This window comes from Mesoplodon densirostris, chromosome 4, assembly GCF_025265405.1.
Source record: "Mesoplodon densirostris isolate mMesDen1 chromosome 4, mMesDen1 primary haplotype, whole genome shotgun sequence".
NCBI classification, from domain to species: domain Eukaryota; kingdom Metazoa; phylum Chordata; class Mammalia; order Artiodactyla; family Ziphiidae; genus Mesoplodon; species Mesoplodon densirostris.
Window position 1 is genome coordinate 93,903,661 of NC_082664.1, and position 26,939 is coordinate 93,930,599.

Genomic DNA, 26,939 nt, shown 5'->3' on the forward strand with positions numbered 1-26,939 from the left:
GAGTAATGTAAAAGGTTTTCAGGGATATAAAGACAAGGGAAATCAAAGAGGAAATCAAAAGATACCTAGGAACAAATGACAATGAAAACACGACGACCCAAAACCTGCAAAAGCAAAAGCAGTTCTAAGAGGGAAGTTTATACAAATACAATTCTACCTCAAGAAACAAGAAACATTTCAAATAAACAACCTAACCTTACACCTAAAGCAATTAGAGAAAGAAGAACGAAAAAACCCTCAAAGAGAGCAAGAGGAAAGAAATCATAAAGATCAGATCAGAAATAAATGGGAAAAAAGGGAAACAACAGCAAAGATCAATAAAACTAAAAGCTGGTACTTTAAGAAGATAAACAAAATTGATAAACCATTAGCCAGAATCATCAAAAAAAAAGGGAGAAGACTCAAATCAATGGAATTAGAAATGAAAAAAGAGAAGTAACAACTGACACTGCAGAAATACAAAGAATCTTGAGAGATTACTACAAGCAACTATATGACAATAAAATGGACAATCTGGAAGAAATGAACAAATTCTTAGAAAAGCACAACCTTCTGAGACTGACCAGGAAGAAACAGAAAATATAAACAGACCAATCACAAGCACTGAAATTGAAACTGTGATTGAAAAGCTTCCAACAAACAAAAGCCCAGGACCAGATGGCTTCAAAGGCGAATTCTATCAAACATTTAGAGAAGAGCTAACACCTATCCTTCTCAAAATCTTCCAAAGTATAGCAGAGGGAGGAACACTCACAAACTCATTCTACAAGGCCACCATCAACCTGATACCAAAACCAGACAAAGATGTCACAAAGGAAGAAAACTACAGGCCAATATCACTGATGAACATAGACGCAAAAATCCTCAACAAAATACTAGCAAACAGAATCCAACAGCACTTTAAAAGGATCATACACCATGATCATGTGGGGTTTATCCCAGGAATGCAAGGATTCTTCAATATATGCAAATCAATCAATGTGATAAACGATATTAACAAATTGAAGGAGAAAAACCATATGATCATCTCAATAGATGCAGAAAAAGCTTTCGACAAAAATCAACACCCATTTGTGATAAAAACCCTCCAGAAAGTAAGCATAAAGGGAACTTATCTCAACATAATGAAGGCCATATATGACAAACCCACAGCCAACATCACTCTCAATGGTAAAAAACTGAAACCATTTCCACTAAGATCAGGAACAAGACAAGGTTGCCCACTCTCACCACTATTATTCAACAGTGTTGGAAGTTTCAGCCACAACAATCAGAGAAGAAAAAGAAATAAAAGGTATCCAAATTGGAAAAGAAGAAGTAAAACTGTCACTGTCGGCAGATGACATGATACTGTACACAGAGAATCCTAAAGATGCTACCAGAAAACTACTAGAGCTAATCAATGAATTTGGTAAAGTAGCAGGATACAAAATTAATGCACAGAAATCTCTTGCATTCCTATACACTAATGATGAAAAATCTGAGAGAGAAATTAAGGAAACACTCCCACTTACCATTGCAACAAAAAGAATAAAACACCTAGGAGTAAACCTACCTAAGGAGACACAAGACCTGTATGCAGAAAACTATAAGACGCTGATGAAAGAAATTAAAGATGACACAGACAGATGGAGAGATATACCATGTTCTTGGATTGGAAGAATCAACATTGTGAAAATGACTATACTACCCAAAGCAATCTACAGATTCAATGCAATTCCTATCAAACTTCCAATGACATTTTTCACAGAACTAGAACAAAAAATTTCACAATTTGTATGGAAACACAAAAGACCCCAAATAGCCAAAGCAATCTTGAGAAAGAAAAACGGAGCTGGAGGAATCAGGCTCCTGGATGTCAGACTATACTACAAAGCTACAGTAATCAAAACAGTATGGTACTGGCACGAAAACAGAAATATAGATCAATGGAACAGGATAGAAAGCCCAGATATAAACCCACGCATGTATGGTCACCTTATTTTTGATAAAGGAGGCAAGAATATACAATGGAGAAAAGACAGCCTCTTCAATAAGTGGTGCTGGGAAAACTGGACAGCTAGCTACATGTAAAAGTATGAAATTAGAACACTCTCTAACACCATACACAAAAATAAACTCAAAATAGATTAAAGAGCTAAATGTAAGGCCAGACACTATAAAACTCTTCGAGGAAAACATAGGCAGAACACTCTAGGACATACATCACAGCAAGATGCTTTTTGACCCACCTCCTAGAAGAATGGAAATAAAAACAAAAATAAACAAATGGGACCTGATGAAACTTAAAAGCTTTTGCACAGCAAAGGAAACCATATAAACAAGAAGAAAAGACAACCCTCAGAATTGGAGAAAATATTTGCAAATGAAGCAACTGAAAAAGATTAATCTCCAAAATTTACAAGCAGCTCAATACCAAAAAAACAAACAACCCAATCCAAAAATGGGCAGAAGACCTAAATAGACATTTCTCCAAAGAAGATATATAGATTGCCAACAAACACATGAAAGAATGCTCAACATCACTCATCATTAGAGAAATGCAAATCAAAACTACAATGAGGTATCACCTCACACCAGTCAGAATGGCCATCATCAAAAGATCTACAAACAATAAACGCTGGGGAGGGTGTGGAGAAAAGGGAACCCTCTTGCACTGTTGGTGGGAATGTAAATTGACAGAGCCACTATGGAGACAGTATGGAGGTTCCTTAGAAAACTAAAAATAGAATTACCATATGATCCAGCAATCCCACTACTGGTCATATACCCTCAGAAAACCATAATTCAAAAAGAGTCATGTACCACAATGTTCACTGCAGCTCTATTTACAATAGCCAGTATATGGAAGCAACCTAAGTGTCCATTGACAGATGAATGGATAAAGAAGATGTGGCACGTATATACAATGGAATATTACTCAGCCATAAAAAGAAACGAAATTGAGTTATTTGTAGTGAGGTGGATGGACCTACAGTCTGTCATACAGAGTGAAGTAAGTCAGAAAGAGAAATATAAAAATACAGTATGTGAACACATATATATGGAATCTAAAAAATAAAAAATGTTTATGAAGAACTTAGGGGCAGGACAGGAATAAAGCCACAGACGTAGAGAATGGACTTGAGGACCTGGGGAGGGGGAAGGGTAAGCTGGGACAAAGTGAGAGTGGCATGTACTTATATATTCTACCAAATGTAAAATAGATAGCTAGTGAGAAGCAGCCACATAACACAGGGAGATCAGCTCAGTGCTTTGTGACCACCTAGAGGGGTGGGATACGGAGGGTGGGAGGGAGATGCAAGAGGGAGGAGAAAAAAACTGATTCCCTTTGTTATAAAACAGAAACTAATACACCATTGTAAGTTAATTATACTCCAATAAAGATGCCAAAAAAAAAAAAGACAGGAGTCCTACCCTTGAGGAATTCACACTTACATGAAGAAACACATTAACTATGACAAAGCAGTGTGATATCTATAACTGAGAAAAGCCTGGGATGCTAATGGCAGGACAAATACTAATTACATGATCGTAAAGAGTAGGTGGGTAGGGGCTTCCCTGGTGGCGCAGTGGTTGAGAATCTGCCTGCCAATGCAGGGGACACGGGTTCGAGCCCTGGTCTGGGAAGATCCCACATGCCGCGGAGCAGCTGGCCCCGTGAGCCACAATTACTGAGCCTGTGCGTCTGGAGCTTGTGCTCTGAAACAAGAGAGGCAGCGATAGTGAGAGGCCCATGCACCGCGATGAGGAGTGGCCCCCACTTGCCACAACTAGAGAAAGCCCTCGCACAGAAACAAAGACCCAACACAGCCAAAAATAAATAAATTAATTAATTTAAAAAAAAGAGTAGGTGGGTAGACAGATAATTTAATGGGCAGTGGGAGAGAAACTGAATGGATAGGGGGATGGGGGTATTCAGTATGGTGACTGGATAGGAAAGACAGACACTTAAATATACACAAATAGTATGGCTGAGAAGAGGGAAAATGGTCCATCAGTTGTGTCACAAAATACTTTAGAATCAACTTCATAAAAAAGTCTTATTGTATGCACAGATTGTATACAATTTAAAACAAGTACAACTGAAAATGTTTCAATGTAAAAACCACAAGTCAAATGATGTTCTAAAAAGAACCCCACACGTTCAAAAAACCCGACCAATCTTAAAATGTTATGTTAATAAGCATTACTCTAAATAAATAACATTTACTTTATAATTTATCAGCTCCTATGGGCAAAGTTTGTATTAGTTGACTATGAGAGGAAGACAAATATCATGGGTGTAGAATTATTCTCTCAATTGGTTTAGGAATTTCATTTTCAAAGGAAAATCCTCTCCAAACAAAGGATTCTTTTCTCTCTTGACTCCTAGCAGCACAAAATATACCCAACATACAGACTGAAGAAATTTGTTTTACTTTGTACAATACTGGATACCTTTACCCAGCAGTTACATATATTGTCAAGTACTACGTATCTGAACCCAGAAAAAAAAAATCACTGTAGCAGAAATACGAGCTAAAATCTTTTCACAATGCTATAGGATTGACTTACGCAAATGTTTTCAACACTAAAAAAGGAAATGTAATACTCAAGAATTTTCCACTCATTCCTGGAGAGTCATCATATCACTTCTCCAAATGCTCAAACATAACAATGGCACGTGTCCAAAGAAGATGTACTATGGGGGGTGGGCAGTGAGGGACTGCATCTTCTAAGTCTTACCTCAGCACCAAAGTAGTTGAAGATTCCCACCACACTAACAGGAACCAGCTTGTTCACACAGCGTCCTAGAGCTTTTCTTCCAAGGGCAAACACAAAAGGAATTTCTTGTTCCCGTGCCATGGCTATAACATTATAGAGAGCCTCATCCAGGCCACCTGAGAAATCAACATGTAGAGAAGTTTTTAGTTATTTCCTAAATGGAGCTATTTTAGCACCCAACAGCATAAAACACAGCAGCAAAGGAGTCCATGAATGCTTGTGGCACTTAGGCTGTTCACCACATTTGCCTATCTGAATTTGTACTATATTTGGATATTATGTGCATATTTTCTTTCTCCCAGTTAAATACTATATTCCTTTAATGCGAATATTTTTGTTTCTCCACAGGGATTAGTATAGCAGGAGCCAAATTTCAATATAATAAACATTTTTCATTTTTTAAAATTAATTAAAATTGTTAATAGTGGCTGATTCCTTTATCTAATCTCTCAGCTCAAGTAAGCAACCTATCACATGCAATAAGACCGATTATACATTACTGTTTTTACTGGTATTTTTCCCCTCTGCCTGCTACTGCTATTTGATGCCTCTGTCTACTCGAATCACCTGAAGTGGCTCCTCCATTAAAAAAGGACAAATAACGGTGCACAACATAGTACAAAAGCCTCTGTTACTGCTGGTTTCTGAGAGACAAATCTCCACCATAAATGGGCAGAGACCTATATCTTTTTTTTTTTTTAATATTGTATTTAACTGATTTTAAGATGCAAAATTTTTACCACATACTAACAACTCTGAACTAGGGTAGCATTCTACAATCAATGGAATCTTTGGATTGATAGAATTTTTCTTTCTTAGTGGAATATAAAATATTGCTGCATCATACAATCATCATGTTCTATCCTGAACAGTAATTTTAGGATATAAAAATTACAAATTACATTTTTTTTCTGAAATAAGGTAGGATAACTGTCTAGAGAGCCCATTTTCATTTCTGACATTAGTCACTGCTGTCATATTGTTTCTACAGTCATGTTGGCTTATATTAAATAAGAGACAGGAGAGACTGATTTCCCAATTGGAAAAACTCAATGAACTATGGCAAAAATGCATATATCATAACCATTATGTAAGAACTGATCTGGAATTTGGGATTTACAGATGTTATGGTACTGTTATTAATTACTACATAGTTTGAGAGAACCTTTCAACTTCTGTCTTTCATACAATGGACGTAATTATTTTTGTCTCTCTGGCAAGATCAGAATGCCCCAATAGTAAAAGGAAAATTATTTGAAAGTGTTTCTTTGAGGAGCATTAATTATGTTGTTTAATATATTTAAAATATACCCCTCAAATGACCAATTCAGTACCCAAGTGTTCAGGACTGGAAATTGATTTTGAAATTGTTTTAAATTTAGTGGCAAATAATTAGTTATAAGTGGACAATGGAAAGTAGACCTTTAAAATTAGATTGTGAATATTTCTTCCAAAAATAGAAACATTTCTTTTTAAAAATTTGATTGATATCATAAAGTCAGATAGCCCAAATGTTTTCAGGTTCATTCAAAATAATTATGGTTTGGAAAGGTCAACCATACATCAATTAGAAGATAGAAATGTTTACCAAAATAATTTCTTTATTTTTAGAATAATTGATTTGTAAACTTTCTAGGATGATTAGAAAGTAGGGCCATTTATTATTAAGAATGCCACAGACCATGATCACATAAATCCATATCCTCTTCATAAAAGAGGATATTTATCTCTCATTTACCTAGAGAAGTAGGGAAGGCATTCAGCTTATTCAAAAGTAGCATGATCGTTAAGTAACACGCTCAAAAGAAGTTGGTTAGCAGAGCCTATCCTTTTTATCAACAGTGGAAACTATTAACTGGACCTTGAAAAGACCACTCGTAATGACCTTGGGCTTCAGAATCAAAACACAGCACTATGTTTGTATGGCCTACATAACCTAGGGTCCATAATGAGACATATGTTTTGGCCTACACTTGACTCCTGTCCACAGTCAAAGACCAAGAAAGAGAACTGTATCTTTTCCCTAATTTTTTTAAGAGAAAAGAGCCATCAAAGGAGAGTAATACAAAAATTTTAAAGTAGAATAGGCCAGAAATGAGCCATCCAGCTATGTGGTAGCACCGCCGGGAACCAGCTGTCGGGTCGCCACTGCTGGGTTTTTCACTTGCTCCTTTGCGGGGCTAGTGCCCCTGGCTCCAGGCCTGCCTGAAGAGCTGGGGGGGAGGGTGCACCAGAGGAGACCTTCAAGATGGCAGAAGAGTGAGATGTGGAGATGACCTTCCTCCCCACAGATACATCAGAAATACACCTACATGGGAAACAACTCCTACAGAACACCTACTGAACACTGGCAGAAGACCTCAGACCTCCCAAAAGGCAAGAAACTCCCCACGAACCTGGGTAGGGCAAAAGAAAAAAGAATAAACAGAGACAAATGGATAGGGACGGGACCTGCACCAGTGGGAGGGAGCCGTGAAGGAGGAAAGGTTTCCACACACTAGGAAGCCCCTTCGCGGGCGGAGACTATAGGTGGCAGAGCGGGGGAGCTTCAGAGCCACGGAGGAGAGCGCAGCAACAGGGGTGCAGAGGGCAAAGCGGAGAGACTCCCGCACAGAGGATCGGTGCTGACCAGCACTCACCAGCCCGAGAGGCTTGTCTGCTCACGCACCAGGGCAGGCGGGGGCTGGGAGCTGAGGCTCGGGCTTTGGAGGTCAGATCACAGGGAGAGAACTGGGGTTGGCTGTGTGAAACAGCCTGAAGGGGGCTAGTGCGCCACAGCTAGCCGGGAGTGTGTCCAGGAAAAAGTGTGGAACTGCCTAAGAGTTAAGAGATCATTATTTCGGGGTGTGCAAGGAGAGGGGATTCAGAGCACCACCTAAACGAGCTTCAGAAACGGGTGTGAGCCACGGCTATCAGCACAGACACGAGAGATGGGCATGAGATGCTAAGGCTGCTGCTGCAGCCACCAAGAAGCCTGTGTGCAAGCACTGGTCACTATGCACACCTCCCCTCCCGGGAGCCTGGGCAGCCCACCACTGCCAGGGTCCCGTGATCCAGGGACAACTTCCCCAGGAGAACACATGGCGCGCCTCACGCTGCAACGGCACACCAGCCTCTGCCTTCGCAGGCTCGCCCTGCATTCCGTACCCCTCCCTACCCCGGGCCTCAGTGAGGCAGAGCCCCCTAATCAGCTGCTACTTTAACCCTGTGCTGTCTGGGCAGAAAGAGAGGTCCTCAGGTGACCTACACTCAGAGGTGGGGCCAAATCCAAAGCTGAACCCCAGGAGCTGTGCGAACAAAGAAGAGAAAGGGAAATTTCTCCCAGCAGCCTCAGAAGCAGCGGATTAAATCTCCACAATCAACTTGACGTACCCTGCATCTCTGGAATATCTGAATAGACAATGAATCATCCCGAAATTTTGGTGGTAGACTTTGGGAGCAACAATATATATATATATTTTTCACTTTTCTCTTTTTGTGAGTGTGTATGTATATGCTTCTTCGTGTGATTTGGTCTGTATAGCTTTGCTTTTACCATGTGTCCTAGAGTTTTGTCTGTCCTTTTTTTTTTTTTAAGTATAGTTTCTAGCGCTTGTTATCATTGGTAGATTTGTTTTTTCGTTTGGTTGGTCTCTTAGCTCTTTTTTTTAATTACTTTTTAATTTTTCTTATTTTTAACACTTATTTTTTATTTTAATAAATTTATTTTCTTCTCTTTCTTTCTTTCTTTCTTTTTTACTTTTTTTCTCCCTTTTCCTCTGAGCTGTGTGGCCAACAGGGTCTTGGTGCTCCAGCCAGGTGTTAGGCCTCTGCCTCTGAGGTGGTAGAGCCAAGTTCAGGGCATTGGTCCACCACAGACCTCCTGGCTCCACGTAATATCACAAGGCAAAAGCTCTCCCAGAGGGCTTCCCTGGTGGCGCAGTGGTTGAGAGTCCACCTGCTGATGCAGGGGACGCGGGTTCATGCCCCGGTCCGGGAGGATCCCACGTGCCACGGAGCGGCTGTGCCCATGAACCATGGCCGCTGAGCCTGCATGTCCGGAGCCAGTGCTCCACAACGGGAGAGGCCACAACAGTGACAGGCCCGTGTACCACAAGAAAAAAAAAAAACCTCTCCTAGCAAGAAAGGAACACAACCCCACTCATTAACAAAGAGGCTGCCTAAAATCATAATAAGGTCACAGACACCCCAAAACACACCACCAGACAGGGGCCTGCTCACCAGAAAGACAAGATCTAGCCTCATCCACTAGAACACAGGCACTAGTCCCCTCCACCAGGAAGCCTACACAACCCACTGAACCAACCTTAGCCACTGGGGACAGACACCAAAAACAACGGGAACTACGAACCTGCAGCCTGCGAAAAGGAGGCACCAAACACAGTAAGTTAAGCAAAATGAGAAGACAGAGAAACACACAGCAAATGAAGGAGCAAAGTAAAAACCCACCAGACCAAACAAATGAAGAGGAAATAATAGGCAGTCTACATGAAAAAGAATTCAGAGTAATGATAGTAAACATAATCCAAAATCTTGGAAATAGAATGGAGAAAATACAAGAAACGCTTAACAAGGACCTAGAAGAACTAAAGAGCAAACAAACAATGATGAACAACACAGTAAATGAAATTAAAAATCCTCCAGAAGGAATCAATAGCAGAATAATTGAGGCAGAAGAACGGATAAGTGACCTGGAGAATAAAATAGTGGAAATAACTACCGCAGAGCAGAATAAAGAAAAAAGAATGAAACAAATTGACAACAGTCTCAGAGACCTCTGGGACAACATTAAACACACCAACATTCGAATTATAGGGGTCCCAGAAGAAGAAGAGAAAAAGAAATGGACTGAGAAAATATTTGAAGAGATTATAGATGAAAACTTCCCAAATATGGGAAAGGAAATAGTTAAGTCCAGGAAGCACCAAGAGTCCTATACAGGATAAATCCAAGGAGAAACACACCAAGAAACATATCAAACTATCAAAAATTAAATACAAAGAAAAAATATTGAAAGCAGCAAAGGAAAAGCAACAAATAACATACAAGGGAATCTCCATAACGTTAACAGCTAATCCTTCAGCAGAAATTCTGCAGCCAGAAGGCAGTGGCAGGACATATATAAAGTGATGAAAGGAAAAAACCTACAACCAAGATTACTCTACCCAGCAAGGATCTCATTCAGATTTGACAGAAAAATTATGACCTTTACAGACAAGAAAAGCTAAGAGAATTCACCAAATTCTTTGCTTTGGTAAAGCACCACCAAACCACCTTTACAAGAAATGCTAAAGGAACTTCTCTAGGCAGGAAACACAAGAGAAGGAAAACACCTACAATAACAAACCCAAAACAATTAAGAAAATGGTAATAGGAACATACATATCAATAACAACCTTAAATGTAAATGGATTAAATGCTCCAACCAAATGCTCCAACCAAAAGACAAAGACTGGCTGAATGGATACAAAAGCCAAGACCCGTATACATGCTGTCTACAAGACACCCACTTCAGACCTAGGGACACATACAGACGGAAAGTGAGGGGATGGAAAAAAGATATTCCATGCAAATGGAAATCAAAAGAAAGCTGGAGTAGCAATTCTCATATCAGACAAAATAGACTTTAAAATAAAGACTATTACAACAGACAAAGAAGGACACTACATAACGATCAAGGGATCAATCCAAGAAGAAGCTATAACAATTGTAAATATTTATGCACCAAACACAGGGGCACCTCGATACATACGGCAAATGCTAACAGCCATAAAAGGGGAAATCTACAGTAACACAATCACAGTAGGGGACTTCAACACCCCACTTTCACCAATGGACAGATCATCCAAAATGAAACTAAATAAGGAAACACAAGCTTTAAATGATACATTAAACAAGACTGACTTAATTGATATTTATAGGACATTCCCTCCAAAAACAAGAGAATAAACTTTCTTCTCAAGTGCTCATGGAACATTCTCCAGGATAGATCATATCTTAGGCCACAAATGAAGCCTTGATAAATTTAAGAAAATTGAAATTGTTTCAAGTATCTTTTCCGACCACAACGCTATGAGACTAGATATCAATTACAGGAAAAAATCTGTAAAACAATACAAACACATGGAGGCTAAACAATACACTACTTAATAACAAAGTGATCACTGAAGAAATCAAAGGGGAAATTAAAAAATACCTAGAAACAAATGACAATGGAGACACGATGACCCAAAACCTATGGGATGCAGCAAAAGCAGTTCTAAGAGGGAAGTTTATAGCAATACAATCCCACCTTAAGAAACAGGAAACATCTCGAATAAACACCTAACCTTACACCTAAATCAATTAGAGAAAGAAGAACAAAAAACTCCCAAAGTTAGCAGAAGAAAAGAAATCATAAAGATCAGATCAGAAATAAATGAAAAAGAAATGAAGGCAACGATAGCAAAGATCAATAAAACTAAAAGCTGGTACTTTAAGAAGATAAACAAAATTGATAAACCATTAGCCAGACTCATCAAGAAGAAAAAGGGAGAAGACTCAGATCAATAGAATTAGAAATGAAAAAGGAGAAGTAACAACTGACACTGCAGAAATAAAAAGGATCATGAGAGATTACTACAAGCAACTATATGACAATAAAATGGACAACCTGGAAGAAATGGACAAATTCTTAGAAAAGCACAACCTTCTGAGACTGCACCAGGAAGAAATAGAAAATATAAACAGACCAATCACAAGCACTGAAATTGAAACTGTGATTGAAAATCTTCCAACAAACAAAAGCCCAGGACCAGATGGCTTCACAGGTGAATTCTATCAAACATTTAGAGAAGAGCTAACACCTATGCTCCTCAAAGTCTTCCAAAATATAGCAGAGGGAGGAACACTCCCAAACTCATTCTACAAGGCCACCATCAACCTGATACCAAAACCAGACAAAGATGTCACAAAGAAACAAAATTACAGGCCAATACCACCGATTAATATAGATGCAAAAATCCTCAACAAAATACTAGCAAACAGAATCCAACAGCACATTAAAAGGATCATATTCCACGATCATGTGGGGTTTATCCCAGGAATGCAAGGATTCTTCAATATATGCAAATCAATTAATGTGATACATCATATTAACAAACTGAAGGAGAACCAACATATGATCATCTCAATAGATGCAGAAAAGCTTTCGATAAAATTCAACACCCATTTATGATAAAAACCCTCCAGAAAAGTAGGCATACAGGGAACTTACCTCAACACATATGACAAAACCACAGCCAACATCATTCTCAATGGTGAAAAACTGAAACCATTTCCTCTAAGATCAGGAACAAGACAAGGTTGCCCACTCTCACCATTATTATTCTACAGAGTTTTGGAAGTTTTAGCCACAACTATCAGAGAAGAAAAAGAAATAAAAGGAATCCACATCGGAAAAGAGAAGTAAAGCTGTCACTGTGTGCAGATGACATACGATACATAGAGAATCCTAAAGATGCTACCAGAAAACTACTAGAGCTAATCAATGAATTTGGTAAAGTAGCAGGATACAAAATTAATGCACAGAAATCTCTTGCATTCCTATACACTAATGATGAAAAATCTGAGAGAGAAATTAAGGAAACACTCCCATTTACCATTGCAACAAAAAGAATAAAACACCTAGGAATAAACCTACCTAAGGAGACAAAAGACCTGTATGCAGAAAACTATGACACTGATGAAAGAAATTACAGATGATACAAACAGATGGAGAGATACACCACGTTCTTGGATTGGAAGAATCAACATTGTCAAAATGACCATACTGCCGAAAGCAATCTATGGATTCAGTGCAATCCCTATCAAACTACCAATGGCATTTTTCACAGAACTAGAACAAAAAATTTCACAATTTGTATGGAAACACAAAAGACCCCAAATAGCCAAAGCAATCTTGAGAAAAGAAAAACAGAGCTGGAGGAATCAGGCTCCCAGACGTCAGACTATCCTACAAAGCTACAGTAATCAAGACAGTATGGTACTGGCACGAAAACAGAAATATAGATCAATGGAACAGGATAGAAAGCCCAGCGATAAACCCATGCACATATGGTCACCTTATCTTTGATAAAGGAGGCAAGAATATACAATGGAGAAAAGACAGCCTCTTCAGTAAGTGGTGCTGGGAAAACTGGACAGCTAGCTACATGTAAAAGTATGAAATTAGAACACTCCCTAACACCATACACAAAAATAAACTCAAAATAGATTAAAGAGCTAAATGTAAGGCCAGACACTATAAAACTCTTCGAGGAAAACATAGGCAGAACACTCTAGGACATACATCACAGCAAGATCCTTTTTGACCCACCTCCTAGAAGAATGGAAATAAAAACAAAAATAAACAAATGGGACCTGATGAAACTTAAAAGCTTTTGCACAGCAAAGGAAACCATAAACAAGAAGAAAAGACAACCCTCAGAATCGGAGAAAATATTTGCAAATGAAGCAACTGAAAAAGATTAATCTCCAAAATTTACAAGCAGCTCATGCAGCTCAATATTAAGAAACAAACGACCCAATCCATAAATGGGCAGAGACGTAAATACACATTTCTCCAAAGAAGACATACAGATGGCCAAGAAGCACATGAAAAGCCATTCAGCATCACTAATTATTAGCGAAATGCAAATCAAAACTACAATGAGGTATCACCTCACACCAGTCAGAATGGCCATCATCAAAAAATCTACAAACAATAAATGCTGGAGAGGGTGTGGAGAAAAGGGAGCCCTCTTGCACTGTTGGTGGGAATGTAAATTGATACAGCCACTATGGAGAACAGTATGGAGGTTCCTTAAAAAACCAAAAATAGAATTATCATACGACCCTGCAATCCCACTACTGGGCATATACCCTAAGAAAATGGTAATTCAGAAAGAGTCATGTACCACAATGTTCACTGCAGCTCTATTTACAATAGTCAGCATGGAAGCACCCTAAGTGTGCATCGACAGATGAATGGATAAAGAAGATGTGGCACATATATACAATGGAATATTACTCAGCCATAAAAAGAAACGAAATTGAGTTATTTGTAGTGAGGTGGATGGACCTCCAGTCTGTCATACAGAGTGAAGTAAGTTAGAAAGAGAAAAACAAATACCATACGCTCCCACATATATATATGGAATCTAAAGAAAAAACAAAAAACTGTTATGAAGAACATAGGGGCAGGAGAGGAATAAAGACGCAGACGTAGAGAATGGACTTGAGGACACGGGGATGGGGAAGGGTAAGCTGGGACGAAGTAACAGACTTATATATGGACATATATATACTACCAAATGTAAAACAGATAGCTAGTGGGAAGCAGCCGCATAGCACAGGGAGATCAGCTCAGTGCTTTGTGACCACCTAGAGGGGTGGGAGGGAGACACAAGAGGGAGGAGATATGTGGATATATGTATACCTGATTCACTTTGTTATAAAGCAGAAATTAACACATCATTGTAAAGCAATTATACTCCAATAAAGATGGTAAAAAAAAAAGTAGAATATATTTGCAGAGGTAAAGAAATGCCTGCTTAGTAGTTCCCACTCTGATCACAACACAGGGGACACTTGGTTGGCCCCCACTAAATCCTTCACTAGTGTTCATAAATGGGGATTTTCTTTACAATCTGATCTCAATTTTATTACGCTACCTCCAGTGCTGAAACATTTCATTTTCTTTCTTCATGTTCAGTATTATGTTTTATACCTAAACTCTGCTAAAGAAGACATATGGCTTCCACTTTAAAATTCACTGCATATTCTACAATTATACTACATAAATATCAAAACACTTCAAAAGTAAAATGTTCATACCTTTGGACTGGATTTTTTCACAATTTGGAGAAATTATAACACATTTGATCTTGTTTAATTTCATATGTTTCGTAACCTCTCTTAGACCCATGACCAGCCGTCTCCTCGCTTTTGCTCTTACAGGATCCTTTTGGTAGATGCGTTCCTGGAAGCTGACAAGCTCTTGTAGAAGAAGAGTCACACATTCATCAATCTCTTTACAAAGAACCTGATTACAGTACCTGTAAAGGAAACCAAAAGTAGGTAATTATAAAATTATTTTAGGAAAAAAATACATCGAGTAACAGGTTTTCATTAAAAAATCAAGTCTTCAAAAATCTCCTAAATCCTTCAGTCAATTAGAAAAACAGAAGAGTTTTCCTGAATTACAACAGATCGGCTTTTATGCAAAGGACAGATTAACCTTGGGGAAGTACTAATCAAACACCCGATTATTAAATTCCTAAGGATATAAATCAAATGTTAACCTGTTATTAGATAAACAGGTATAATGTTTTTGGTAAGGAGATCATGTATAAAGTTATTTCATTCCAATGAAAACTAAAGATGCTTCTAATAAGAAACAAATTAATTTCGTAAAAGCTAACTGAATGCCCTAATACCAACCATTCATCCTCCACGCTTGGATAAATCAGTCTCTGGCACTGGCTTCCTCAACCATAAAAATAAGGAGTTACAGATGACAGCCTCAATGGTCCCTCTACCTCTGAAAATCTATGGTTACAGGGGATGAATTCAGTAGTTAAATTGAAGCCAAAACCAAAGAGGTCTTGAGGTAAAAGTTACATGGCTTTATATCAGGCAAAGCAACTGAATGAGGCTCTTTGTGAGATCATATATGGCTATAACGTAAAAAACAGAAAGCAAGTAGTGTGAGGCCACTATAGTACTTAATTTCAAGGATAAGGAAGTCATTCTAGTTTGAGTAAGCTCCTTACATATTCCACTTTGCTAGTTTTCATCCATAATCTATCTCTACCATAAGCAGGTACTTAACAAGGAAAATTGGTAAAATTTCTAATCTAGGAATGCCGGGCCAGCAAATTACCACTTCTAAATTACGGATACATTATATGGTGGGAAAATCTAGGCCTGCCTTTCTTTAGTGAAAAAAAATGTTCTGCTTTGCAAATTTTTTTAATGTTTATGTGAAAAGTGTTTAAATAAATGCAAGCATGACATTACTTCAGAACAGAAGATATAACTGGACAGACTGAGGAAAGGTTATCATGAAGTACACAAAATTAAAGAATGCAACTGAAGAATAAAACATCAAAAATGCAATTTTCTTCACTCTGCTGTTCTTCCAAGCTGTTTATTTCACACATATGTAAGATTTTATTCTCCAAGTATTTCCTTTGTCACACATCTGTGATATTTAATTAACTTCCCAAACCTAGGCGTTAAGTATTTGCTCAAAAACAATAATATAAAGGAACAGAACAAACCAATGTGGTTTGGATTCACACACATTTTACTTTCACCCTGGGATTCTTTCATAGGTAAACTTAAGTTCAAAGGTAAAATTAATTTATCTACACAAATGTTTACATTCTAAAATCCTTCACAGCAATAACTGTCAGTTCAAGGTTATTCACAGATGGGCATTTTCAAACTTAGAAATATATGCTTAACAACAAATAGGTTTATGTAACAGGTTCACTACATGTAGGAGGATCTTAGAAACTTGTTATTAATTGGTTAGAGAGGTTTTTTGTTTGTTTGTTTGTTTTCGCGGTACGCGGGCCTCTCACTGTTGTGGCCTCTCCCATTGCGGAGCACAGGCTCCGGACGCGCAGGCTCAGCGGCCATGGCTCACGGGCCCAGCCGCTCCGCGGCATGTGGGATCTTCCCGGACCGGGGCACGAACCCGTGTCCCCTGCATCGGCAGGCGGACTCTCAACAACTGCGCCACCAGGGAAGCCCGAGAGGTTTTTTTTTTGAAGGGCCAATAATGTAAACAAAAAAGCAAAAGCATTTGGAGAGGAAAAATGTCACAGTATGACATTTTATATAATACATAAGCTGTAAGAGGCCAAATTTCATGGGTATAAACACTAGCTGATATAAAAAGAATGTATTTACTGTCAAATCACTTTTACACGAACACTGACAGCTGACGAACGGCAAATACTTTCCATATAATAAAACCCGTTGTTAAACAAAATCTGAAAGAATTTAAAGATCTTTGGTATTCTATCTGTTCAACCCACCAAGGAAGAATGGTAATATTATATTCAGAACTACAGTCAAGATAGCTAAGCTACTCAACCTCAATAATGAGACTAAAACTTACTCTCTAAATCTTTTGCTGTGGATTTTGGTTATTGTCGAAGATGCCATTGGACTGCCTATCCCAGAACTAGCCGGAGAGCCTTGTGACACAGGTGTCATACAGTACGGAGAGTTCTGACTTGCTGGAGAGAGGGATGCATCACTGGGCATGCTCAGTCCAGCATCTGTGGAGACGTGGGGTGAGGGGAAAGAATTGAGAAATTCTGAATGCTGAAAAGCTCTATACTGATCAACATAATTTAGAATGGCAGTTACCTTTTGTTATCACTTCCAAATTCTCCAGAAGCTACCAAGTTGGGCATTGTTTGTATCACAAACATTTCATATACTACAAAAATCAAATTTTCCTATTATGTCTTAAAATATACTCTGAAAAACATCAAGCATAGCCTACAAGTCTCCACAGAAGAGATGCAAGAAGGCCAAGTTATCTAAAACATGTATTCCCAGGAGATCTAAATCGAAGAAGAAAAGACGTATCCACTTCTACACTCTTTCCAGATCATATTACCCATCTCCTTCATCTCTATTTTTCCACCTATTTCTTAGAAATAAATTTTTTAACTGTCTAAAAATTCCCATTGCTGCTGGCAATGATGAATTCTACCTCATTCTTTCTCTCCACACCACTCCCAATTCTCCAGGCACCACCCCAGTCAGTTTCTCTTTCATTTGGTCTTTGCTCCTGTGCTCAGGCAGCCATGTTTGCAGATGCCACCTCTTGACTCAACTGCCACCTTTAGTTACTGCTTCTTTTCTAAACAGCTCTAAAACTCAGGAAATGAGTTAGTATTTGTCCAGTCCATTAATCTGCGAAGTTACACATATATCTTATCTCTCTACTGGATTGTAAACTTTCTGTAACAGGGCCAGTCCACTATATATCTTTATGACATTTCCTGACCTTCCCATCCCTACCCCACTTACTAAAGTACATATGATGGATGTTCAACACACACTTGTTGAAGGAATGCATAAACAGATACACCTAAATACAAAGGCAATGATACTTAACTGAGAGTAAAGGGGAACCCTAACCAAACATATTGGAACAATTCTTAGAAGAAGTAAACTTATTTTTCTAAACACAAGGGAACACTGCTACTAAATCTATGTGTAAATCAGATTTAAATGTTTTGCCAAAAGTTGAAGAATAAATACCAGTAGAAATAGGGACCTAGTCAGGTTTCTCTTAAAATCTTTCTTCCACAGTAGTATAAATTTTAGAAGGCATCTGCAGTTTTGCTGAGGTCCCAACTGGAATCATGTGCTGGCTACCCACTGTATGGGACTGAATCTTATTGACCAACTGGACTCTGCACTACAGCAAGCTTTGCAATTCTCTACTCATTGTGGTATAGGTATTAAATCCACAAAAGCAAGGAAGAAAATCAACAAAAGCAATTCAATAAAATATACAGGTGACCCTTGTACAACATGGGGATTTAAACTGCATGTAATTTATAGTCCGCCCTTTGTATCATAGTTCCTCCACCGTCTGTGGATTCAACCAATCATGTCTGAGTAGTGCTGCAGTATTTACTATTGAAAAACATCTGTGTACAAGTGTACCTGTGCAGTTCAAACCTGCATTGTTCAAGGGTCAACTGTAGTCCTGCAAAGAAAGCCAGCTGTGTTCTAGATATAAAAGAAGGCAAGATGAAAGGAACTGTGACAGTTAACAGAGGATGCATTAGTAAGATCATAATTATGAGGGTTTACAACAAATTCAGGATTTAAGCTTCAAAAATGCCATAGACCTACTATGTAACACCTGCCTCCCCACCCTTTAAATATCTCCCTACAGAAGCATCTTCAAAAGAAACCACTCTCAAAAATTAAAAAATTTAGATAAAATATGGAGCATATTTAGGAGAATAACTAGTGATATGCTGTTACCTACTAATTAAAATACTTCGGACCATTTTATAAGAAGAAGGGGGAAAGAGGTGATCTTACCTTCTTGGGAAACAATCTCCTGTGGCAAATCATCAATAAAATCTAAGTGCATTTCTATTGGTTCCTCAGATCCCAAAAGATTGTGGTCCACAGTTAAACGGCCCTTCTTTTCCTCTCTTTCTTTCAAAATAACCTAAAAGTCATTACCAGTCTTTAATTACTAATTACTCTTTAAGTATGTACTGAATGATTAAAATGGTCACTATTACACAGGAATAGTAGTGTTCACTTAAAAAATGGATGTAAGGATTTTGGTTGGCTATGTAGAAACTGACTGGCAAAAAGGTAAATGTAATTTTAGGCACTGTAGTTGAAGGAAGTACTATATCCAAAATAAAGGAAGGCAATATAATACTACAGCTATCAAACCACATCTGCTTCATTCTTTAAATCCTAGTAGACAAACTAGGGTTTCCCCCAAAATGGATAAAATAAAACCTTTGGAAACCAGGTCACATAGTTACGTTAGATTTATTTGGTCATAGATCATCTCATTCGCTCCTCCTAATAACAGTACTGAGTTAAACAGAGCAGGTATTATACCCAACTTATAGATAAAGAAGATGAGGATAAGAAAGGTTTGCTAAAACTACACAATAAGTACTGAAGTTAGTACTAGAATCCCAGGCTTCTGATACCTAGGGTCTAAAGTTTTTGGATACCTAAATGTTTAACTTTTTTTTTTTTTTAACTTACAGACAGAACTCATTCCCCAGGGCCTTGGTCAACACAGAAAGATAGTCATGATGCTGAGATCCCCAACCTTAAATTAACTAGTCATCATAAAGATGCACGTCTAAGAACTTTTCACAATAATCAGTTGGCCAAAACGCCACAACTACTTTTGCAAAACGATTTAAACCCCTTTTTTATACTGTAAAATAAATAGCCCCAGGGTTTGTTTTACCTTTTTAAGTGCTGTGGGCCGTTTTAGTTTTGCAATTTCCTTTTCTTTTCCTTTTTTTGCTTTAGAGGAAGTAATGTCCAAAGAATTAAAGGATGTCAAACAGGGCTGACCTTTGGTTAAGGGTTTTCTGTTAGTAGAGTCTTTAGTGTGAAAAGAAGCTGCAGTGACCACTAAAAACAAACAAGAACATTAGTTTTACTATTATGGCCAACTCCACATATTTTCAAAATTTCTAATAACAAACCTATAAGAACAACAACATCCTCTTCTTGTGGAAAACAGACATCATAATAGCAGGAGCAGTATATGGCCGTGCAGTATCCATCAGATACAGTTCCAAAGAACCATTCTACCTCTGAAATTTCAAAACTCTGTACCTCTCCTTATTCCTAATGAATCTAACAATGACCCTTACATAAGATAATTAGTCTATCGCTCCTCTCCTCATTTCAGCCTGTCAGTAAAGAATGATGATTTTCCCCTCTCAGCTGTACTCTCAGTACTATTCAGCAATTCTTTTATGCCTGATTGATTGTTACCCTCATTCTCTCGTGGATACCACCCATCCTTCAGCAGACCTAGCCTCTAATCTCAGTTCTCTCACTCTAGCAGAAAAGCTTTCCTGCTACTTCCCTGAGAAGATGCTTTCCAATATAAACTTCTAAGCCACCTGAGAGGAGGCAGCAGGCATCCCTACTCCCACCGAAGGCTTACCAGCCACCTCTTCTCATAATCCCATCTCAGGATTAATTTCTCAAGAATTTTGCTCTATTGCTTTCTCCTTGCATCTTTCAAGTTCCTCCTTGACTTGACCCCTGACTCTTTTCCCTAACTCCCCAAAAGAAGTTAAAAATCTCCTCTATATAAAAGGAAGAAAAAACAGGCAAACTAACAAAACCTCTCCCCTGACTGGCTTCTAAGATACCATCACTCCCCTTTCTTCCTCATTACTTCCCAAATCATTATAATCTGGCCTCCGCCCTACCCACACTCTCTTGAAACTGCTATTGCCAAGATCACATAAAACCTTGCAACTGCCAAATCTAACTCTGATTCTTTGCTCTATTCTAGAGCAAAGCAGCATTTGTTACCAAAGACCACATCCTCTTCCTCAAAATTCTATCCTCACCTTTTGTGACATTACGTTCTATTTTTCTCACTCTTTCTCAAACCTGTTTTTCTGGTTCTTCTTCCTTCTGTCTTTTAACCCTGAGTATTCTACAGGCGTTTATCCCTGAACATCTTTTTTCTAATTTTTCTTTCCCCTGACAATCTTATATATTTCCACAGCTACAACAATCATCTCTATCTGAAATTCACTGACTTCTAACCTGAACTGCACATACCTAACTATAAGTTAAATAGGAAGCACCAGGATCTCCCTAACCAGCATTTCAAATACAACAGGGCCAGAGTCTGTCCTTCCCAAGAAAATTCTTCTTCTGTGATCTTTATCCTGTTTGGTATCATCATATACCTAACCTAACCCCCACCACAGTCCTCCAAGTCAGAGGGTTTGGAGTCATCTTTGACCTGTTTCCACATTCCATCAATTAAAAGCCCCTACTAATTCCTTAAAATCCTTTTACATCTTTGCCATAGTCCCGTCCTTCTTTTGGACTTCCCAAGAAAGCTGATTTCTTTGTAATCAACACTTCCCAATTTAAACACTGTTGATAGAGGTTAATCTCACTTCCATCTGTCAAGAATCTTACTCCCCCTTTAAAGGCCAGTCCAAATGCTATCATGTATGAAAGCATTTGTAACATACATCCCTGTTGACATAAATCACTCTTTCTTCTATAAGTTCATAAAACTTTGCTGGTATTTTTCCTAAGGCACTGCTTTTTATTAGTTATGTCGGTACGTCTTTCTCTCAGACTAGATTATAAACTCCTTGACCACAGGTATATCTTAATCATATCTGTAATTCCACAGTTCTTGACACCACACTTTGCATGCAGATACTTACATTTGTATATATTAATGTGCTAAACAAATCAAAGTTGTAATAATAAGCCACTTAAAGTTATCACAGGCTAACAATCTCTTTCCCAAAATAACTGGCTAACCTTTATTGAATGATTATAACCCAGACGCTCTTCTAAGCACTTTACATGTATCATCTCATTCAATCCTCAAAACAATCCAGAAGCAGGTACTGTATTATCTCCATTTTAATGTAAGGAAACTGAAGCACAGGAAGATTAAATAACTCGCCAAGGAAAAACATGGAAGAACAGGATTCAAGACGCAGCTCAACTCCAAAGCCCCTGCATGCAGCCACTAGACCACACTGCCTCTGGAACACTGCTAACTCTCAGTTCCATTCCCTAGAGTCCTTTACTCTTAGTGAGATGTTACTGCCACTTCCCTCATCTCAACAGCATGCAACGCTAAAGCTTAGTATACACTCAATATTATTTTTACTAACAATTACTCAAAGCTAAGGTTCATACTGGATGGTAACTAGCTATAGGTTTAAACATTTTGCACACACGATTAAAGTTATAAACTGTTACTTATATTTTTGTTTAAAAACAGTAGACCCTTTACATAGGAACAGAGGAAAGAGAAAATTCCATTCTTCCTCTCAACATCAGTGCTTTTTGTTGGTGCCTTTCCCTTTATCTTATTCCTCATTCTCTAAATATAAAGACTATGAAAAGAAATGAAGGAGCATGTCAAAGGTGCTGAGCTGTAACTTTGATGAGGTTTGTTAAAATATAAATTACTGTTTCAGCAGAAAGCCAGCTCATTTTCTCTCTCCCTCCCTCCCCTCCTCGCCCTCCCTCCCCCAACTTCTCTCCCTCTCTCTCCCTGTCTCCCTTTTTCTCTCTCTCTCTCTCACACATACACACAAAATTTGATTAAAACTCCTATGTTTCCCATTTGGTTTTAAATTGGATAATTAACAGTTATAGAGCCAAATTACTTGTGATTCTTATTGATACCTTTGAAGAAGAGAAAAATTTGGTTGGTTCATAACATATACCAACCGACATTTGAACAGAGACCTGGAGGACCTGATGGAACAAACTATACTGATGCCTGAGGGAAGAGAGTTCCAGGTAAAGGAAAGAGCAAGCACAAGGACACTGAGCTTGGAGCATGTCAGATGTGCCTGTGGAACAGCAAGGGGGCTAACGTGGCTAGAGCAGTGAGTGCCGGAGAGAATGGTGATGAGGGCAAAAAGGTAACAGAATCAGCAAAGATATGACTTAGGAACCTGGCTTCGCTCCAAGTGAGATGACGAGCTACTAGAGGATTTTGAACTTATATTTGAAAAAGAGCGCTCCTTTTAAGATAGACTGGGGGTTGGGGGAAGGAAAGGTAGGTAATAGTTAGGAGGCTACTAGTAGCAGGAGAGAAGCTGCTGAGTAATCAGACTCTGGATTTTTGTAGGTATACATAATTTAGATTAACAATTTTCAAAATACATTACCAAAGCCAAATAGCAAATTGCTAGGATTAATGATATCACCTGTATATGACAGAGGTCTGGTATTAGTAATTTGACGTGCTTTCATGGCTTGTTGTTGTTTTTCCAGAGCTGCTAACATGTCCCCCAAATCTAGTTGTACAGGTGTTTTATTCTTTTTCCCAGCTGCCTTTGATAAAGCTTCCTGCAAGGTAAACATGAAAACATTTATTTTTCATTTTAGTATGAAAATGTGACAATTTAAGATAATTATATTTGTCACTCTTCCATCCATCCCCCAAAACCTACCAAATAAACTATCATATTTGTTCATAAAAATGAATACATACTTGTAGTTTTTTTTGCTCCATACTTATTTCTGAATATTCTTGAGCTGTGGCAAGGGCTGCTGCTAAAGCTTTCTTCTTTTGACTCTTTGCACGTTTAGGAACTGAGGTTGTAATGGGAATTGGTGTCTGAACTATATTGATTGGTGAGTTCTCAGGTAAATCATCCAACTATGATAACCAGAGAAAAACATTTGTTAGTGATTCCATAAAAGTCTAATCATGGGCCTCCCTGGTGGCGCAGTGGTTGAGAGTCTGCCTGCCGATGCAGGGGACGCGGGTTCGTGCCCCAGTCCGGGAGGATCCCACATGCCACGGAGCGGCTGGGTCCGTGAGCCGTGGCCGCGGAGCCTGCGCGTCCAGAGCCTGTGCTCTGCAATGGGAGAGGCCACAACAGTGAGAGGCCCGCGTACCGGGGGAAAAAAAAAAAAGTCTAATCATAAGGAAAGACAATCTAGAATGTGAGATGTTCTACAGTATAACTGGACTAGACTCTTCAGAAGATTCAATTACATAAAGAACAGAGTGAGATGGTGGGATCATTCTAGACTGGGAGACTGGAAAATAATAGAGACAAAACAGCAAAATGCAATAGGTGATAACTGTCTGGATCCTGGACTGAAAACAAAATAACTCCAAGGTAAAGTTTTGCAACAACTGGGTAAATTTTAGCATGGACTATATGGTTTATGATGTCATTTAATTAATGGTATTTCCTTGTCTGTAATGGAACTATGGAATTCAAAGGACAGTGTCTCTGTTCTGGCTATGCTGAGAAGAAATACTAAAGATCAGTACTAAATACAGTGTTTCTTCTATACCATGCTGCCCTACAAGTCTTTATACTTAGCTGTAATATTTCTTTTCAACATTGCCATAGCTCAAAAGATGTTCAAATATTTTGCTTATCTTTTTTAAAAGAGTCACTTACTACTTTTGAAGAAAGTTTCTGTTGAATATTCTCATCTTTAGCACTTCCATTCTCATTTAGTTCTCGAAATCCATCTTCATCCTGAAATAGTTCCACATTTTAAGTAAAAACAGAGTTCAAAGCAATAAACTCTTAAGAACAACATTTATAATGCTTAAGAGTAATGAAATGACAGGGAAGTAATTTTTTAACTCAATAGTAAACTATTTAAAATCAGTCTTAAAAAGGAAATCTCATTTCTCACATGCTAAAACATAGCTAATTTAATTATTCAAGGATGGGGATACATCCACACGTGTCCATCCTTTGGATTTTTGCATCTACTATTCCATTTTTATTAATAATTCTACCCTAAGGTGGGTAAGTAAATAAAAAGAAATTCAAAAAGGATTTTATCACATTTCACATACTTTTGAAAAGATTTTAAACACATGGCTTAATAAGAATTTCATTAATATATTCCCTGTCCCATTACTACATACACCAGTCAATAAAATTAAAAGTTAAAAAATAAAAATAAATTCCCTATTCAAAGTAATTTCTTAACCAATATCCTCCTTTACACTGAAATTTATCTATTATTTTTAACTAAATATAAGTATGGAACCAATCATATGATTAAGTGCAAATAAAAAATCTGCCACATGTACTGTTCTTGATACACTACTTGAGCTGAACCCTCAAGTCCTTTAGGTCAATTACTAAGCTTATCTAACATATTATTCATCTGAAGCCTCTGGCCTCAAGCATATTTAAACTCCATCTATTTCCTCATTTTATAGAAACTATATAACAAAAATGAGTTACCTGGGATGTTGTTCACCATCTTGACACAATCAAATTCTACTCATTCTTTAAAACCTATTCCAAATGTTATCCCTATCCTGCCTCAAACCCAAAGGGACTTACTTCTCCTTTCAACTTCAACCACACCCAAGAAGTATCAGATGTGTACATGTCTACATTCCTCTATTACACAGCAACCTCCCTAAGGCTAGTGTGTTTATTCACCTTAATGTATCATGCAGAGCACCTTACTTTAAACATACAACAGGCCTCCAATGAGCAGCAGTTAGATGAATAAATAATAGAAACATTGCAATTAGAATATAAACTGTCTGCCTATTAGAAAAAGTAAAATAGCCTTTTATCTTTCTTCTTCAAGACTCCCCTGGCTAGCAGCACAAATTGACTAGACTGAACTGTTTAAATCTGAAAAACTTAATAAATAGATTCAACAAAGATAATAAAAGTTAGGAAGAAAGTTTCAAACTAGGTGAAGTCCACATAAAATTAAGCTCTACCTCCATACGTTACCTCAAAATGAATACTCATGACAAAAATTTATAAAAATAAACATTAATAAAGTTAATGTTAGACTAACTATATATAACCAAGACAAAAATGACAAGAAAAATACATCTAAGTAACTTACAATCTACTTGCAGTCACATGTTAAGACATAAAAAATACTTATCATAATGTAAGAAAAGTTAATTTCTTAATGGCAACATTTGCTATAACAATATACAGTTTGAAAAAATACCTCAAAATATAAAGACTCGGAATTTGGGTCGCCTCTATGACACTGACTGGGGTTTAGCTGCTTATTATCTTGTCTCTTTTGCAAATTCTGTCTTCTTTCTGAGGAAGTACTATGTCCTCGGCATCTGAATCCAACCTAAATAAACCCCAGAGCGGGGAAAATATATTACTTTTAAGTAAAATGTTTTATTAAAGTATAACATACAGAAATGTACCCCTAAGTATACAGCACAATGAATTTTCATAAAGTGCATAACTTAGTACAAAAGGTTAAAACTTTTGACAAATAAGGTCATTATAATGAAAATACAAAAATGTGATAATTAGTGCATGTTACTTTTTTCCCTTGTGCATGAACGTTTATATCAACTTTATTTGTAATGCCAAAAACTGGAAACAACCCAGATATCCTTCATTGGGAGAGTAAACTCACTGTGGTATATGCATTCTATAAAACAGCAGTCAGTCATGAAAAGGAACAAACTACGGATATACCCAATAATCTGTATGAATCTCCAGAAAACGATGCAAGTGAAAAAAAGCCAATCCTGAAAAGACTGTATGAGTTCATTTATACAACATTCTTGAAATGACAAAACCATAAAAAGGGGGAACAGATTAGTGGATTCTAGGGGTTAAGGAGAGGCTGGTGGGGAAGGGAAGGGAGTTTGGCTATAAAAAGGCAACATGAGGGATCCTTGCAGTAATGGTTCTGTTTTGAATCGACTATATTGATGTCAATATCAGGGTTGTGATACTGTGCCACAGTTGCAAGATGTTATTACCATTGGGAGAAACTGAGTATTATCTTTTTATAAAACTATCGTAGGTCTTTTAATATCTGTAGTTTTATTGTTTTTTAATTCCTAGGAAATATAAAAAATTTTAAATCTTGTTTATAAGAAAACAGAT

The 26,939-nt window shown here is 37.8% G+C and overlaps 1 protein-coding gene across 1 annotated transcript in view; it reads right to left on the reverse strand.

The window, feature by feature from the left end:
- Nucleotides 1-26,939, reverse strand: part of SECISBP2L (SECIS binding protein 2 like) — a 63,594-nt gene that overhangs the window by 13,759 nt on the left and 22,896 nt on the right. Inside the window, exons 8-16 of the mRNA XM_060096800.1 lie at nucleotides 26,029-26,163; nucleotides 24,483-24,563; nucleotides 23,555-23,722; nucleotides 23,268-23,409; nucleotides 19,784-19,953; nucleotides 18,877-19,009; nucleotides 16,919-17,081; nucleotides 14,623-14,843; nucleotides 4,729-4,883 (exon numbers count right to left, since the gene is read on the reverse strand). Coding sequence (XP_059952783.1) covers nucleotides 4,729-4,883; nucleotides 14,623-14,843; nucleotides 16,919-17,081; nucleotides 18,877-19,009; nucleotides 19,784-19,953; nucleotides 23,268-23,409; nucleotides 23,555-23,722; nucleotides 24,483-24,563; nucleotides 26,029-26,163 — 1,368 coding nt within the window. The remainder of the gene's footprint in view (nucleotides 1-4,728; nucleotides 4,884-14,622; nucleotides 14,844-16,918; nucleotides 17,082-18,876; nucleotides 19,010-19,783; nucleotides 19,954-23,267; nucleotides 23,410-23,554; nucleotides 23,723-24,482; nucleotides 24,564-26,028; nucleotides 26,164-26,939) is intronic.